The 16,595-nt window shown below is 35.8% G+C and overlaps 1 protein-coding gene across 1 annotated transcript in view; it reads left to right on the forward strand.

Annotated features, from left to right (window-relative positions):
* STK38L (serine/threonine kinase 38 like) overlaps nt 1-16,595 on the forward strand; it is a 121,277-nt gene that overhangs the window by 92,527 nt on the left and 12,155 nt on the right. The window contains exons 4-11 of the mRNA XM_006895062.1: nt 3,265-3,387; nt 3,618-3,701; nt 8,802-8,925; nt 10,767-10,921; nt 11,257-11,359; nt 11,873-11,934; nt 15,039-15,156; nt 15,564-15,687. Of these exons, the coding sequence (XP_006895124.1) occupies nt 3,265-3,387; nt 3,618-3,701; nt 8,802-8,925; nt 10,767-10,921; nt 11,257-11,359; nt 11,873-11,934; nt 15,039-15,156; nt 15,564-15,687 (893 nt within the window). The remainder of the gene's footprint in view (nt 1-3,264; nt 3,388-3,617; nt 3,702-8,801; nt 8,926-10,766; nt 10,922-11,256; nt 11,360-11,872; nt 11,935-15,038; nt 15,157-15,563; nt 15,688-16,595) is intronic.

Genomic DNA, 16,595 nt, shown 5'->3' on the forward strand with positions numbered 1-16,595 from the left:
CCTCCACACACCTCTGGAGGGAGGATCAGGAATGAGTTGGTTCTGATTTGAATGCAATGCATTTTGAGTTTTATACAAATTATCCCCTGCCATGGATTACAGTTCAACAGTTTTTTCAAGCACAACTCGATAGAGAAGCTCTGGTCTATTCACACAATGGAATACTATGCAGCACTGAAAAACAGGGAATTTATGAAATACTATGCTAAGTGGATGACCCTAGAGAACAATATGCTTCGTGAAATATCTCAGTCACAAAAGGACAAATATTGCATAGGGCCACTATTGTAAAATAGGACTGACATCAGGGTTGAGAGAAGACAGAGGAAAAGGGGAGGAATGATGAATACCGCATTGCAACAGATGATGGAGAGAACTGTTTAAAAGGGATATATGATTAGATATTATTGTCATGACAGGAGTCCAGAATGAAGGCTTCACAGTGCATTGGACTTGGGGGCAGGGATTGCATAATAATGGAAAGAGTTTTTCTTTTGCTGATCAAGGAGAAAAGTGAATTGGTGGGGAGGGGGTGGGCAGTGAGAAAAGTGTAACAATGAACAACTGGAAACCCTAAGTCTCTGTAAAGTTTTATTAAAATTAATTTTAAAAAAGCATCGATTCTTCTATCATCTTTACTCCAGCTCTCTGATGCATAGCAAGTAATTACAAGTATCATGGCCTGGATCAGGCACACTTTAGTCTTCAGACTGACATTGTTGCTCTTCAGTAAGTCTAGTCACAACCTTTTTATAAAGTGATATTTAAAAGGGGGGGAAATACCCACCCCAAACCCCTTACCTTCATGATTCCTCTTACTGTTATGTCATCAAGTTGGAACCAACTCATGGCAGGCCCTCCCCCAGTTTTTCAGTGACTTTAAATCTCACAAGAGGAAATTGCTTGTCTTTCTCCCACAGAGCAGCTGGTGGATCTGAAAGAATTGGCAGCACAACTTCTTAACCACTAGGCCACCACAGCTTCCTAACCTCATGATTAGGTGCATATATTTTTTTTTAAATTAATACACAGCCATTAGCTATTGAGTAGTGGTTGAGGGGTGAGGTGAGTTCCTTTCCATATTTGAAAGGTGACTTAAGGGCCATAACCTCAGAGGTTCCACCAGTCTATATAAGACCAGTAAACCTGGTCATTTTTGTGATTTTGAGTTTTGTTCCAGACTTTTCTTCCACTCTGTCCACGACCCTCTACTGTGATCTCTTTCAGAGCATAACTGGGTACCTTCCAATTCTCATTTCAGCTTCATGGGAGTTGAGATTTGTTGGTCTGTTAATCCTTTGTATCGAATGGAAACATGTATCTTTTCTTCCCTCTTGTTGACTCTGGATGGGAGAGACCAATAGCTGTAGCTTACATGGCTGCTCACAGGCTCTTAAGATCCCAGTTGCTAATCATCAGAGTTGTTGTTGTTAGGTGCTGTTAAGATGAATACAACTCATAGCAACACTAGAACAACACGTCTGAACCCTGTCCTATCCTGTACCATCTTTGTCATCCTCTCTGATACACTTAAGCTCATTGCTGTAGTCACTTGAGTCAGTTCATTTCCTTGAGGGTCTTCCTCCTTTCACTGTCCCTCCACCTTTCCCACAAGGATATATCCTTTTCCAAGGAATAACCCCTCATAATCATATAACCACTAGCCCAATGTAGGTGAGATGAAGCTTTGACATCCTTGCCACTAAGCAGCACTTTAGGTGTGCATTTTCCAATACATATCTCTTTCAGATGCATAGCAGGTGATTGGAAAAATAATTACTTGAGTCAGGCTCACCTTATTCCTCAAATTTACATCATTGCACCTCAGGACTTTGGAGAGGTCCTTCAGAGCAGACTTTCCTAAAGCTGTATGTACCAAAACAGAATGGAGAATATTGTCTTTGTGTCCTATGTTATGCCAATGGACTTTGTTGTACTCCAAACTATGATTCTGAGCCCTCAGGCACAGTAATTAAATTCTTTCAGAGTGTTTGGTTATATCTAAGAAGTTTACATAACTTTGCCACCCATTTTCTTTACTATACACATGGATATATTTTAAGTAGAAAGAAATATCACATCTGTAGTAGTAGTATTGTTCCTTTTGCCTCCCCATGTTTGTTCATGGTGCTTATATATCCATTTGTAGATTCTTAGTTACATTGACATGTGTCTGATTAATGATTCCTCTTACCCTTTTAAAAAACAGTATACACAGAAGTAAGAAGTGGAACTAAACAGTGCTTATGTCTTGAGCTACTTTTTAGAAGTCATGTGTCTGAACTATTATGCTCATTTGTTATTTTAACTTTTTTTCTCTCAGAACTGAACCACTGAAAAGCTTAATAGATAACACTTGAGGATGAACAAGAGTGTAGTATTTTCACTGATTTTTTTCTTTCCCACTCTAACTCTTCTAGGAATTAACTGTGTTGAAAAACAGACTCTTGTTTGGTAAGGGGAAGAAAAATAAAGCTCAAAACTATGAAGGAATTTAATATTTTATATTCTGATTTAATATTTTTAGGATGTTATGTGCCAAATCTCAAGCAGTTTATTAAAATTTTCTTGAGAAAAAGTTCTACTATAAATAAATCACTATGGAAATGGTGTCATTATGTTACTGAGGTGTGTCATAAGTCTCAGTAGCTATTACAGAGCAACTTTTGAAATTAAGAATTCATGCAAGGTAGATTCCCTGGCAGAATGAACATCAGTAACAGCATTCTGTTTGTGTTTACTAAAGTTGAGTTTTTATTTATATATTAACATATAGAAGAAAGAATAAGTAGATATGTATTCTGAGTAGAAATCTACTGCATGGCATTTAACAACAGCCCTTTCGATCAGATGAAATACCTATAGCATCCATCTCTAGAGCTAAAATTCTCAATTGTCAGGATTAAGAAAAGATCTTAATTAGGCTGTTAATTCTTTTCACTTTTAATAAATATTTAGATAAGTAAATTATAGCACCATTGTTGTAGTGTGCCATCAAGTTGGAATCAACTCATAGCTGACCTTCCAGAACGTTTTCAAAGGCAGTAAATCACATAGGAGGAGGTCACCCATCCTTTTTCCACGGAGCAGCTGGTGGATTCCAACTGTGTGCCTTTGGGATGGCAGTACAGACAGAGCTCCCTGTTGTAGCATTAGTCTGAATTTGTGATATTTTCATTTTTCAGTGGACTAGCTTGAATATGACAGGTTTCCTTTGAAACAATCTAATTATAAAATTATCTTTGTAAATTGTCTTTTTAATAGAAAAAGTTACGCCGGTCACAACATGCTCGCAAAGAAACAGAATTCTTACGGCTCAAGAGGACCAGACTTGGCCTGGATGACTTTGAATCTCTGAAAGTTATAGGAAGAGGAGCTTTTGGAGAGGTGTGCTGCTTTTTTCAGTTGTCTTCTTTGGACATCCTATTCAACTTACTATCTGCAGACCAGCTACAGAAAAATACAGATTTATCTTAAAGATAAGTTTAAAATATGTATTCTAATAAGTCTCAAATTACCCACAATGGCAAATTGCTGCTTTTTATAAAAGAACTTGCATTTCACACCTAAGAAAATAGTAATGATAGTATAATGTTCATAACATTTTTATATTCTAGGTAAGGCTGGTCCAGAAGAAAGATACAGGCCATATCTATGCAATGAAGATATTGAGAAAGGCTGATATGCTTGAAAAAGAACAGGTATATGTTGTTTTAAAGTACATATAACCCCAAAGATCATTATAATAGAAATAGGAACAGAAACAGAATTTATTTTATATAAAAGAATTAGAAATATAAGTATTACATTTTAGTAAAGAAATTGATCTGTATTAATTTTTTGGTAGATTGTTTAATATTGTTCAATTCTTGTAGTCAGAATTTCTTCTGAATTTTTAATACAAAAATCTTCTGAAGTATCATTTTCTGACTTGAATAAAAAATAAAGGACCGTTTTCGGCAATCTCCATTTTTATCATACATCGAATAAGTAAAATTAATTTGCTGAATTAAGTAAAATTAGTTGGCTGAAATTTTGCTGATTTGATATATACTCAGAATCTATAACCATTTATGTTTATGTTCCTGGACTCTATCCATGTTTCCTATGGTTTAATGCAATTTTATATCATGGCCATAAAATAGGAAAAAAATCTATAACATTATTTTGTGAGTTTATTTATGTTTCTTGTTTGGGTGAACTATCTAGAACCTTACTTTGAATACGTATTCTAGTGAAGGATTCACAGTGGGGATAGAGAGATAGTACCTCTCTGTGTTATGCTTTATTTTAGTCCTTTAGGCCCCCCCTAAAGTTTAGTTTGTTACTACAGCAATATAATGTTTAACTATAACGCATGAGCATCTGGTTTATGGTGTCATTCTTTGGTTTTGTATTTTCATTAAATCGGCAAGTATTTATTGGTTGTCTGTGGTGTGTCAAGTACTGTTCTGGGAATACAATGATTAACTAGGTAAGTGTGGGTTAATACTAGAGCAACTAGAAAGCTGTTCAGTGGTCATCATTAACAAGTATGTGAAGATTTTTAATTTTTTTTTCCTGAAGGAGAAGGTGATAGAGTATTTAGGAGGAAGAACAGTTCATAGATGGTCTCTACTAGGATGGGGTATGTAACCTGAGGCTGAAGAATAAGAAGGAATGAATGATACAATCAGAGATCTAATAGAAGAACAGTCCTGACAGAAATGATAGTAGACAGCCTTGAAACTAGAATAATAAAAAGAATGCCAAAACAAGTGCAAGAAGCTCTTATGACTTGAATTAGCAGAGAATAGGTGGAGATGAAGATAGGGGCCAGATCAGGTAGGGTTTCAAAGCCATAGATACAGTTTGAATTTAATCTGAGTATAATGGAAAAACATTGAAGTGGTTTGGTTTTGTTTAAACAGGGGAGTAGTATAATCTGGTTTCTTGTCATCTGTTTATAGGAGAAGCAAGAGTTGAAGCAGAGAGATTAATTAAGAGACTCTATATCATTTCATTGCCAGGATGTGAATGTGGTTTATACTTGTTTTAACAGGAAAGCAAGGAAACAAGGTGAGATTGCCTCAGGACAGTATAGAGGGAAGAATACCTAAGTCCAAGGTCTAGGGAGCACTAGCCAGAAGAGGACTAGGAGAGGAGACTAAGAAGGAACATTTTAACCAAGTAGGAAACTTGGAGAATGTGCTGTCAAGGAAGTCAAGAGCGAAAGGATTTAAGGAGGATGTGGATGGTCAATGATGCTGAATGTGGCTGGATAAGAAGGAGCAAGAGGATAGGCCATGGGGTTTCACAACACAGAAATTTTTAATAAGTTGACATGGACAGTTTCAGTCAAAACTGATGTTGAAAGGTAGAGAAGAGGGTGGGAAAGAAGTTACTTTTCATGTGAATTAGAACAGGGGGCTGATTGATAATGTGAGATCTAGGATAAGAGAGGTTTTATTTGTTAGAAAGGAAAAAGTTGAAGATGCAGAAGAGGGGGATATATTTTTAGGAAGTTGTGCTGCTAGCTGAAAGGCATGCAGTTCTAAGCCACCAGCTGCTCCATGGAAGAAAGATCAGCAGTCTCCTCCCCTGTGATTTACTGCCTCTGAAAACACGCGAGAGGGTCATCTAGCAGATTGTTCCAACTTGATGGCACTTAAGAAAAAAAAGATACAGAAATTTGTGATAAATGCAGGATTATTGTCGTGTTGTTGATTGCCTTTGAGTTGAGCTTGACTTATAGCGACCCTATGAACAAACGGCCTGAAGCCCCTCTACAACTATCAATATTTCTCAAAGTACATAGAGTTTCCAGAAGCATGTTGTTTATGCCACTCCTGCTTCCAATGCTTTCAAATGCAGGATAGTTGGTAGATTTGGCAGTGGAAAATTATGAGTTTGAATATGAGTGCAAGTGAGGACATCAGCTAAGAGTTTTTAAAGGGATGATTTCTTAAAAGGTTTCAAGAGAGAAAACTTGTGAAATAGTCATTAGGAAGCATGAGAAAGCAGAATTGCTAGGGAAGTAATAGTTTGTATACTGACTGAAATTTGTAGTCACAAATTTAAAATGAAAATGTTTGGTAGAGTTGGGTGTTTTTCTCTGGTTATATGTACTTACTCAGGGGCAGGCACCGAATGGATAGAAATTTAGGTCTAATCAAAGTTGGTGTTTTGCCAGATACATACATTGAAGAGAGAGGACAAGCGCATCCAAATCATTTGCAAAGAAATAATTATAGTAATCTTGGAATCTCTACTGGGTGGAGAATGAAAGGAGGTCATGAGGAGGATAAAAGAGAAAAAGCAGTCAAGTTTATGGAATGGAGGTTGACGTTTTAGAAAAAGGCAAAGATAAAAGGGGGAAATCAGAAAGAAGGTTGCTTAAAACAGATTTTAGAAGAGATGTGCTTATTGGTGATGAGGACAAGAAGGTTGCATGGGTAGCTAAGGTATAATGAGGAAACAGAACCATTGGAGATGCATAAAAGGTCAGGGAATGTGGATAGGATTTTTTATAGTTCATTCAAATGGATGTTGACAGCTATTTAGAAAGGAACATCCTTTGATGGTAACTAGAAATAGTAGGAAAGGAATACCTGTCACTAGATGTTGTTGTGTTTACTGTCAAACTGGAACTGATCTGTAGCTGACCCTCCAGTGGGTTTTCATAGGCTGTAAATCACATGGGAGAAGATTGCCTGTCTTTCTCCAGTGGAGCAGCTGATGGATTCATACCATGTGCCTTTGTGTTGGCAATACAGTTCCTTACAACTAAGCCAGATATTAGGCACGTTAAGTTGGATAAGGGGCGTGATAAGCACAATATTACTAGAGAAAGGGAAGAAAACATAAATGCATGGCAGAGACAAACCTCTTGTGTTTTGGAGTCAGAATTTATATTGGTGCACATTAAAAGAAGCAGAAGCAGAAAATAAAAATTTGCTATTAATTAACTTTAAGAAAGAATATAGAAAATACCTTAATGCAAAAGTATCTGCAGAGTAGTCAATACATAGTCAGTGATATTGGTTATAAAATCAAATCAAGTTGATTCCAATTCCTAGTGACTCTTCCTACTGCTGTTGTGTACCATCGAGTTGGAACCAAATCACAGCTGACCCTATAGAGGGTTTTCAGAATCAATAAATCACATGGAAGGAGATGCCCATTTTTTCCCTGTGAAGCAGCTAATGGATTTGAACCACTTGCCTTTGGATTGGCAAGGCATCTCCTTACTACGAGGCCACCAGTCACCTAGTGACCCTGTGATATAGTTGAACTGTCCTGTTGGATTTCCAAGGCTGTACTTCCTTTTCAAACCAGACTACCACTACTTTCTCCCATGGGAGACTGATGGGTTCAAACCACTGACCTTTCCATTTCCAGCTCCATAAATTATACAGTTATAAAACTTTTCAGTCATTCATTTTCACTTAATTTTATCCTAAGTAATTGTGTGCTGCTTAAAAATTGGTGACAAAAACCCACATTTGCTATAGCTCATATTTATAGGTGTTTTACATAATAGTGAGTTAATGTTTTATAATATAGAAGTTTCAGTTTCTTAAAAAGTCAACCAAATTAAAAACAGTTATGAGAGATCATCTCACCCCAGAAGAATAGCAAAATTTAGCAGAACAGCAAACATCAAATGCTGGCAAGGTTGTGGGGAAACTGGAACCCTTGTTCACAGTTTGGCGGGAGTATAAACTGGTACAACCACAAATAGAGATGACATTTGACCCAGCAAGTCCACTACTGGGAATTTACCCTAAAGAAATCATAACTGCCACCCAAGCAGATATATGCACACCCATGTTTATTGCGGCTTTGTTCACAATAGCAAAGAGCTGGAAACAACCCAAATGCCCATCAACAAATGAATGGATAGAGAAGTTCTGATATATGCGCACAATGGAATACTATGCAACATGGAAAAACAAGGAACTCATGAAATATTATGCAAAATGGATAACTCTGGAGGACATTATGCTGAGTGAAATATCTCAGTCACAAAAGGACAAATATTTCATAGGGCTACTGTTGTAAAATGAGACTGACATCAGGGTTGAGGGAAGACAGAAAAGGAGGGGAGGCATGATGTATATTGCATTGAAACAGATGAGAGAGAGAACTGTTTAAAAGGGATATATGAATGGGTATTCTTGTCATTGCAGAAGTCCAGAGTGAAGGCTGCATCGTGGAATGGACTTGGGGGGAGGGATTGCATAACAATTAAAGAGTTTTTCTTTCTTTTCAAAGAGAAGAGTGAATTGGGGAGAGGGGGTGAGTAGGGAGAAAAGTGCAACAATGAATGACTGGAAACCCTAAGTCTCTGTAAACTTTCATTAAAATGAATTTTTAAAAAATTGTTTTTGAAAACGCCAGAGAATTTCACCCTCCCCCCAAAAAAAAAAAGAAAAAGTCAACCAAATTTAAAAAGTCAAGTGTTAACAATGAACAATAGTTTGTTAACTAGCCTGACTTTGTGGTAACAAAGCCAGGATATTGGCTGAGTGGAGATTCTTGTTTGAAAGCTTTCAGGTTAATCACTGATTTATCTCCAAGGCCTGAGCTTCTCGTATTTGTGGACCTCACATTTTCTGTCCTAGACATGCATGCTAAAACTGTTTCCTGAGGTTCTCCATATTCACTGAGAATGCAGAAAAGTGAAATGTTTCAAACATTATGTTCCAAATGTTTAGCTTTCCTTCATGACATTTAAGGAACTGGATAGATAATTTTAAAAGGTAAACTTGAAAAATGCATAATTTGTTACAATTCTTTCTCAAAATGTATTTATTTAGGTGGCCCATATCAGAGCAGAAAGAGATATTTTGGTAGAAGCAGATGGTGCCTGGGTAGTGAAGATGTTTTACAGTTTTCAAGATAAGAGGAACCTTTATCTAATCATGGAATTTCTCCCTGGAGGTAAAGTAAATACAAGCAATAGTGATTGAAACACCTTTAGATGTACATCCTCAAGGTGTGTCATTATTTCCTTCCATAGTAATCACTTTTGAGAAAAATCAGATTATTTTAAAGGAATCATGAAGTTCTCACATTATAAATACCACCATTATGGAGTCACTATATATTAGTAGATTACTTGAAGTCTAGAGTTAAAAGCAATTCATCAATAAATAAAAAGGTAAACAAACATGTGGAAAATGGACAAATGATAGACAGTGTGCAAAATAAGAAAGCCTAGCTTGTCAGTAAGTCTAGGAAAAGATTTGATCTCACTCATGTTTTGTATATGCATAAATTGTTGTTGTTGTTGTTGTTATTGTGTACCATAGCTTACCCTACCTCAAGGTTTCAAAGGCAATTAATTGCAGGGACCAGATTGCTCATCCTCTCCAACCCCCACCCCACCCCCACAGAGCAGCTGGTGACCTCAAACTGTGAGCCTTCAGGATTGCAGCTCAGCTTCTTGCCACTAGGCCACCACACACAAAAATAAAAAGTCTGACAATGCTCAGTATTGGTGAGCCTGTGGAGGACAAACGTGCAAGTTGGTTTCTAAGTCTTACAGAGATGAATTTTGCAGTATCCACTAAAATTGAAAATTCAATGTTCTACTATTCAGCAGTTCTACAACTAAATTTATTACCTAATGAATCCTCCCCATAGGTGTACAAGAGATCGGTATTGTATAAGACTGTTCGTTGCCCTTCAGATGAATAATGGTTAAGTATATTGTGGCACAATTAATTATATAATGGAATGTTTTATGTTAGTTGAAAGTCATGTATACATGTAGTTAACAGGACAATCCCAAAACATCAAGTAGGATGAGTAAAGCAAGCTATAGAATTATAGATTGAGCTTGATATCATTTATATAATTAAAAATTAATATATCGTCCCATAAATTAATTTACATGTGCCTATACCTTGAAAATAATCTGGAAAAAAAAAAGCTGGAACGAGATAAGCAAACCTAAACTAAGATAATAATTACTCTCTAAAGAGAAATAGCACTGAAAGTGAAAGATAATACTTATAATATTATCTTATAGTTATAAGATAATACTTCTCTAAAGAGGAAGAGAGAAAGTGACTTTAAGACTCAAAGTACATGTGGAAAAAATATGATAATTGTCAGGTCTAGATTAAAAATAATATTTCTATAACAATGATTCTTTTGCTGGGTGAAATCCTATTTTGATGGACCTCAAGAACTTGAGTTATTTTTAAAACTCGAATTTGAAAGACTGCCTCCAGAATCTAAGTGTGTTTGTTCTTATTATTTTGCACAGTTTAACATATTTCCAGCAGCACCTTACCATTTTAGTTGCTGAATTATCTATTAACTAATTATTGAGTTAATGAAAGTTAAATTATGGATATTAAATCAGTAAAAAATTTAGTGAACAATACTCTGATTTGCTTTGTACCTTAAAATCATTAAATGTCATGAAAGTTTTCTTTTTTATTTGACTTAGGGATGGTTAGAAGTAGATATGCTAGTTGTTGTTGTGTACCGTTGAATAGGAACCGACCCCTAGCTGATCTTCCTGTGGGTTTTCAGAGGCAGTTAATCACACGGGAGGAGAGCGCTCATCCTTCTCCCAGAGAAGGTGGATTTGAACTGCGTGCCTTTGGGATTACAGTACAGCTTCTTGCCACTAGGATACCAGTGTTCCCTAGGCATGCTAGATGTATTATAAAATGTAAATAAGACATATTTATTGGATATATGCCAAAAAAGTGTTTATAAGGTATTTCCAATAACATACAATAACATATTTTCTTTTCTTTATTCAGGTGACATGATGACATTGCTAATGAAGAAAGATACATTAACAGAGGAGGAAACACAGTTTTATATTTCAGAAACTGTTCTAGCAATAGATGCAATTCACCAGTTGGGTTTCATCCATCGAGATATTAAACCAGATAACCTTTTACTGGATGCCAAGGCATGTGAATGAAGTGGTGGATTAGTAATTTCTTGCTTATTACTTTGCGATGGGCTGATTTTCTGATTGGGCCACTACAATTTATATTATTGCTAAACTACATTATTTTATGGAATGGTGCAGTGGAAGAGTAGGGTGGAACGACAGGAAGGAAATATGACTGACTTTATTTCTTCTCCTATTACCATCATCAAATATTTATAATACAGCATTTTCTCCTATATGAACTCTAACTACAATTTCTAACAAGTATATTCAGAAGAAGGGTTTGTAATAAAGCTTTTTGCTTTCTAGTTAATATAATCTCTGAGTTTACTGGATTTTTGTTTTTTTAGGGTCATGTAAAATTATCTGATTTCGGTTTATGCACGGGATTAAAGAAAGCTCATAGGACTGAATTCTACAGAAACCTCACACACAACCCACCAAGTGACTTCTGTAAGTTTGTTTTGCTTCTAAGTATGATTACTCAACTCACCTCTCATTGCCATCCAACCAGAACTGACTCACACGTGACACTCCATTGGGCCTCCAGTGCTGTAAATCACATGGAAGGAGGCTGCCCATCTTTTTCCTGCTGGAACTCCAGCAGATTCTAATCACCAGAGAGTTCACCTTTTCTGTTAGCATAGCAACCCTCTGCAGACATTGCTAGTAGAACTTCCTTTAAAATACGATGGCTGTGTGTATATGACAACAATCCGGAATAAGTAGAGCCTTGTGGGTGGGCTAAGGGAGGGGAGAGAAGAAAATATGCAACAATTTAAAAAAAGGAAAATAACTAAATTTAATTGTTAAAATATATAATAGCTGGTTTCATTCAATACTGTTGAGATCTGAGGTTCTCTTTCCTTCCTTTTCTTTAGAACAAGGTTTTAAATGTATATGTGTGCATTTGTTTTGTGGTGAGAGTTTTTCTTCCTAATGACAATTCTGTCTTGTTGATACTAGCATTTCAGAACATGAACTCCAAGAGGAAAGCAGAAACATGGAAGAAGAACAGGAGACAGCTGGTGAGTCAGTCATGTTTTTGAGGAAAATTTTAAGCCCTAGATCTAAAGTACCCTTTGATCATTTTGTATCTTCACAATGAAATACTTTCTACATGACACAGATGGAGCTTCTTATAGGATCATACTGTTCTTTTAGATTCTCTGTAAAGTGTTTTTTGTTTATAACGTTGAAAGCTAATTTTTACTTCATGATATAACTTTAAATTAGCACTTATTGAGAAAATCCATGATTCTGTAGCCTGTTTCCTTACTAGCAATTAGCTTTCAGATAAAATATACCAAGATAGTATACTTGAGGTAAATGACTCATGATTTCCATTTTTTCATATTATTTATATGATGGAATTCTGAGGCAACAAGTAATGTTAGCATGTGTGATGATTGTGTGTTTGCAGGAAATTCTTTATAGGCAAAGGTAACAGGAGGTTTTGGATATCGGCAGTATTACAATAAATAGAGAAAATAAAATTTGAAAGCAGACTTAGCCGTAGGTAAATGTTATTATTTTTCAATGTAAAATCCCATTGCCATTTTTAACCACACACTGTTTCCTTCTGTTACTTAGCAATATAAGAATTGTCTCCCCTGCATCCTGTTGAGTATGACTATGAACAAGATTACAAATGTGCTTTTAGTACTTTATTGTCCTGTATTTTTGTACAATGTCTGGCCCATATAGTCACTCTATAAATATTTGTTGTATCCAACCAACTCATGAAATGGAGACGCATTTAACCTTCCTTCAGGAAAGTAAGTAGTCTAGAGAGAAAAAAAATAGTTTGATACCCTTTAAAAGAAAATAAAATGACCTTTAGTTCTTAATTTCTTTCTGTCATTAGCCAAAGTAATCATAAGCTTCCGATGATTGTAAAATACCTTGGTGTTTAAAATGTATTGAACGCTGCATTACAGAAGGAAACTTGCTTCACTTTTAAAGGCAACAACAGCAACAAAAACTCTTGGATCAGATTTACAGCTAAGAAAAAGTTTTATAGTATTTTCTACTTTTAAAGGGGAAAAAGTAATTTCAAAAATATGTTAAGGAGAAGTATCAAAAAATAATCACGGATTAGTAATCATGTGCATGTTCGACTATTCTCATAGCCAATATTCATGTGTTCATCACTGTTTGCCAGAGAAGGGGAAAGAAAGGGGACTGTATTAGTATTTGAAGCAGAACAGCTCTCTCTCTCTTTTTTTTTTAATTAATTTCAATGAACATTTACAGAGATTTTAGATTTCCATTCATTCATTGTTGCACTTTTCTCCCCACCTTCCCCACCCCCACCCCTAGTTCACTCTTCTCCTTGAAAAGCAAAAGAAAAACTCCTTCATTGGTATACAATCGTCCCGCGCACCAGCCCCCCCATCCCGAGTATACTCCACTCTGCAACCCTCACTCCGGACTCTTATGATAATAATCATAATGCCCTAAAATATATTACTTTTAAACTTTTCTCTCTCTCATCAGCTTCAATACAGTATACATAATTTATCCACTTTTTCTCAGTCTTACCCCCACTCTGATGTCAGCCTCATTCTACAGCAGTGGCACTATGCAGTGTTTATCCTTTTGTGACTGAGACACTTCACTCAGCATAATGTTCTCCAGGGTCACCCATTTTGAATAATATTGCACGAGTTCCTTGTTTTTCAATGTAGCATAGTATTCCATTGTGTGAATATACCAGAACTTCTCTATCCATTCGTTTGTTGATGGGCACTTAGGTTGTTTCCAACTCCTTGCTATTGTGAACAAAGCAGCGATAAACATGGACATGCATATATCTGCTTGGATGTCATTTATGTCTCTTTAGGGATATTCCCAGTAGTGGAATTGTGGGTCAAATGGTAACTCTATTTGCAACTTTTTGAGAAAGCGCCACACCACTTTCCCCAATGGTTGTACCATTTTACACTCCCACCAACAGTGAATAAGGGTTCCAGTCTCTCCACAACCTCGCCAGCATTTGTTGCTTGCTAGAACAACGCTCTTGCACGTGTATTCTCTGCCCACTAAAATGCCAATTTTAAACTCTCTCCCATGTCACTATGACAGCAACAACTCCTGTTACACATTTTCACATAGTCCCTAGAGAACTACCCTAGTTAAGAACTACTGCTATTAAAATGATTAGGTTTTGTTTGTAAGATTTTACATGAATTAAGAATGGAAAACTACTTAACTTCCTGATGGATAAACCAAAAGCCAGGTGCCATTCAGTCAGTTTAACCTTAGGGCAACTTCCTGTGTATCAGAGTAGATCTGTATACTTCTAAGATGTTGTATACTTCTAAGATGTTGTTGTTGTTTACCATCAAGTCAGAATCGATCCATAGCTGACCCTCCAGTAGGTTTTCAGAGGCAGTTAATTGCACAGGAGGAGATGGTCCATCTTCTCCCCCAGAGCAGCTGGTGGCCTTGAACCATCTGCCTTTGAGATTGCAGCTCAGTACCTTGCCACTACGTCACCAGAGCTCCCTTTCATAAGATTTTAAGTAACTTATTCTTCAGAAGTAGATAAGTAAATTTTCCTTCTCAGACACCTCTCATTAGCTGATAAGTGTGTTAATCATTTTTACCAAAGGCAGTCGTGGAATTAAATGTATAATTAAAATATCTGATGTGTATATAATTTATAGGTTAAAATGCACATTTATTTTCATATTTGGTCCTCATGTCAACTCTAGTAGGACAGATACTGTTACTTCAGTTTTATGGGAGCAAAAGTAAGACTTTAAAGAACCCCTAAGTAGTAAATGAGGAAAGCTAGGCTGAGTTCATCTTTTTCATTTCTTTTTTAAATAGATTTAGGGTAGTTATATAACCTATATGTGCTTCTAGGTGGAGATAAAGGGGCAAAAATAATTACTTATATTTTATCTTCCTCAGTATCACTGAGCCTTTCTTCAGATAAAAATGCAAAAAAAATGTACTGAATGAGTTAAAACATTGTAATTAATTGCATGGACCAGTTGGAATTAATGGTAGAAAAAAAACCCAACAAAATCCAAAGGAAAAATGTACGAAGTGGAAAAAGTTAACGTATATGTAAATGTTTCTAATAATGAACCTTCTGGTCTGACAGACTTCTGCTTTGCAGGCATATTCCACAGTTGGCACACCAGACTACATTGCTCCCGAAGTATTCATGCAGACTGGTTACAACAAATTATGTGACTGGTGGTCTCTGGGAGTGATTATGTATGAAATGCTGATAGGTATGTTTTAACATTAATTTATTGACACATATGTAAGTGTGCCTGAGTGGTATTGTTGAACGCATGGGCTGAATTTTTAGAAACCTGTTTCCCATATCACCCAGTGTTAAATAAATGCATAATGATAAATACTAAGAAAGTGTCCAAGGATCCTCTTAGGAAGGGAGGTATTTAACCCAATCTCTCCAGGTGTCAAAATTTTATCTTCTTGTGTTTTCGAGTAAAAAGAGTATAATGCTTTAAATCTTTTGTTTTATTGACTTTATTGGTAATTATAAATTGAAATATTGTGGTATTTTTTAATTGTTAAATAGAGCATTCAAGGTTGTTTTGGGTTTTGGCACATATGAAAGATTGTAACACATTAGCTAAGCAAAGGTGACAAAATTGATTTCTCTGTGATGTAGGATATCCACCTTTCTGCTCTGAAACACCTCAAGAAACATACAGAAAAGTAATGAACTGGAAAGAAACACTGGTATTTCCACCGGAAGTACCTATATCTGAGAAAGCCAAGGATTTAATTCTAAGGTTAGTGATTAAATCTCATGAAGAGTTCTTAAAACTTCACGAGGGCCTAAAAAGACAGTATTGCAAATTGCATGTCTGGGAGGAAAAATCCTGATATATACATTCAAATAAATCAGTAATTAAAAGGGGTTTTAATAAAATATAAGCTCTTAAAAGAAAGTACATAACATAGCAAAAGTGGAATAAAAAAGAGAGAAAAGGTTGTATGTAGCAAAGGTCACTTCTGTTAGAATACAGTACGTAGCCTTATCCAGCTAAGAGGGGGAAGTGTTCGTAGTAGAAGTTCATACCAGACAAGTCTATATGTGAACTATTTTCTAAATAATTCACCAACAGCTCTAGGGAAGAAATACAGGCAATTTTCTCCTGTGTTTTTTCCAACATCGTTGGAAACCCAGTGAAAGGCCAGCTCTGAGTCTTTCTGTCTTGATGGCAATGAGGTTTTGTGGATCTTTTCCCCTCTCTAGAAGATTCCATTCTGTTCCTTAACTAAGCTGAATTGTTTTATACTATCAAGAATGATTGGAGAAAATATAAATTGAGATAACCTATAGGAACAACCAATTTTCAGAAAATTATTAAAAAACCTTGTAAATTGCATGACTTTTGACTCAGCAATTCTAGTATTCCCTACAAAGATAATGAGATACCTGTAGATTAACTGTGTTTCTTCGTAAGAGTTGAAAATTGGAAACTATCTCAATTTAACAATAGTGAGTTAGATAAATAAATTATCATACATCCATATGTGAAGTTTAAAAATGAATTTGTAGAAAGATATTTAATGTGTTTAGGAAATGTTCTCAGTAATATACTGATATTTAATGTAATGAAATGTCATAGTGTAAATATTAAATATTATTATATTATATAAATATACCTATTTACTGTAATGAAAAACATGGTCC

This window comes from Elephantulus edwardii, unplaced genomic scaffold, assembly GCF_000299155.1.
Source record: "Elephantulus edwardii isolate Elephantulus edwardi_28Jun2011 unplaced genomic scaffold, EleEdw1.0 scaffold00157, whole genome shotgun sequence".
Taxonomy (NCBI): domain Eukaryota; kingdom Metazoa; phylum Chordata; class Mammalia; order Macroscelidea; family Macroscelididae; genus Elephantulus; species Elephantulus edwardii.